The 1,441-nt window shown below is 44.5% G+C and overlaps 1 protein-coding gene across 1 annotated transcript; it reads right to left on the bottom strand.

Annotated features, from left to right (window-relative positions):
• Positions 1–536: 536 nt before the first annotated feature.
• Positions 537–727, bottom strand: SARC_16020 (hypothetical protein; the record flags this gene model as incomplete). Its single annotated transcript, XM_014289867.1, has 1 exon — positions 537–727. A coding segment is annotated over one exon (191 nt), but the record flags the coding sequence as incomplete, so codon positions are not given.
• Positions 728–1,441: the final 714 nt, after the last annotated feature.

Here is a 1,441-nt window from a genome sequence, read left to right as displayed (position 1 = left end):
TTAGTGGTCGGTGGTGGTAGAGAGAGAGAGAGAAGAAAGTGGGGGGTGGGTGATGATGTTCGAGATAAGGTATTCTTTCGAAGCAATTGCAGTGTTTTGCAAGAGCTATAAGGCGATCGAGGTACTCTACTCAGGTTTAAATCCATTGTGATAGTTTTGTTGTAAAAGTTTTAAATCAATATGATATACATAGCACAAGTTTTAGATCACACGAGATACTTGGCATACCCTTTAAATCAATTTGCGAACTTCGTATGTGATCTTATTAATGTCAAGCGGTTAACCGAAGGTCTCACGCCCCTACATAACACGGACAACGCTGGCGCTAAGCACACATTTACAATCACTAATGACTCCCCATACACGGTGGGAGTGTACACTCACACAAACGAAACATATACACTATACACTCACACAGACGAAACATACACACTCACACAGACGAAATATATACACTATACACGGCGAGAGTGTACACGCACATAGCTACCACCGACGCGAGTCTGCTATGCCCACACACACGCGTACATCCCTACCTTAGAAGCCGCAAGCGTGCCAAAGGCCGCGAAGAAGTTGAGTGACCCCATCATGATATCTGTTTGCACGTTACTGAGCTGCAGTGTAGCCTGCAGCGAGTGCACAGCACCACTCATGATACCTTCATCGTAACCCAACAGAATAGAGGCACAACACGCCACGGAGATGGAGATGATGATCTTCCAGGGCACTACGGGATGGGGGGGGTGGGGCAAAGTATGAGATGGGTGGATGGGGAGGGAGAGGGATATGCTTATGCACTATCATTACATATACACATGTACAGGCATACTTATGAAATATCACTACACACACACATGTACAGACCCACTTATGCACTATCACTACACACACACATGTACAGGCCCACTTATGCAACTAGAATGTACATGTATGTACATGATGTCTTACCTGTGCGTATTTGTGCGGAGTTGACCAGTCCAGTATCCGAACCATCACTGTCTACCCCGGCATCATACTCTGGTCCCGCATTGGTACTGTTCACGCTGTTGTAGATATCACTACAAGTACATACAAATGCACATGAGTGTGCACCCCAGGCTGTTACTATACGTTCGTTAGCACAGGTAGATATGAATGGTATGGAACTCCGGTAGATGTGATGCCCCATATTTCTAAGTGTTTCGCAAAGAGAAGCAGTTGTTACGATGCATTCGTTTACTTCCCACACACAGATATGTCTCGTAAAGCCATAGAATGTGCATGAGGTGTGGGGTGGAGTGGGTCGTAGGTATGCAGTTGCCAACGATCCGAGCTGAATGTGAAATGGTACTACATATGTGTACAGAGTAAAATATACTTGCGTAATTTATACATATATAGCACATGTATTTATATGTATGTAGAACAGAAATTGCCTACATGCTTCCATTTTGGAATAGAA

The sequence above is a fragment of the Sphaeroforma arctica genome, assembly GCF_001186125.1.
Source record: "Sphaeroforma arctica JP610 unplaced genomic scaffold supercont1.7215, whole genome shotgun sequence".
In the NCBI taxonomy this organism is placed as follows: Eukaryota; class Ichthyosporea; order Ichthyophonida; genus Sphaeroforma; species Sphaeroforma arctica.
The sequence above is the reverse complement of the archived record's forward strand: the minus strand, read 5'-3'. Positions and strand labels throughout refer to the sequence as shown.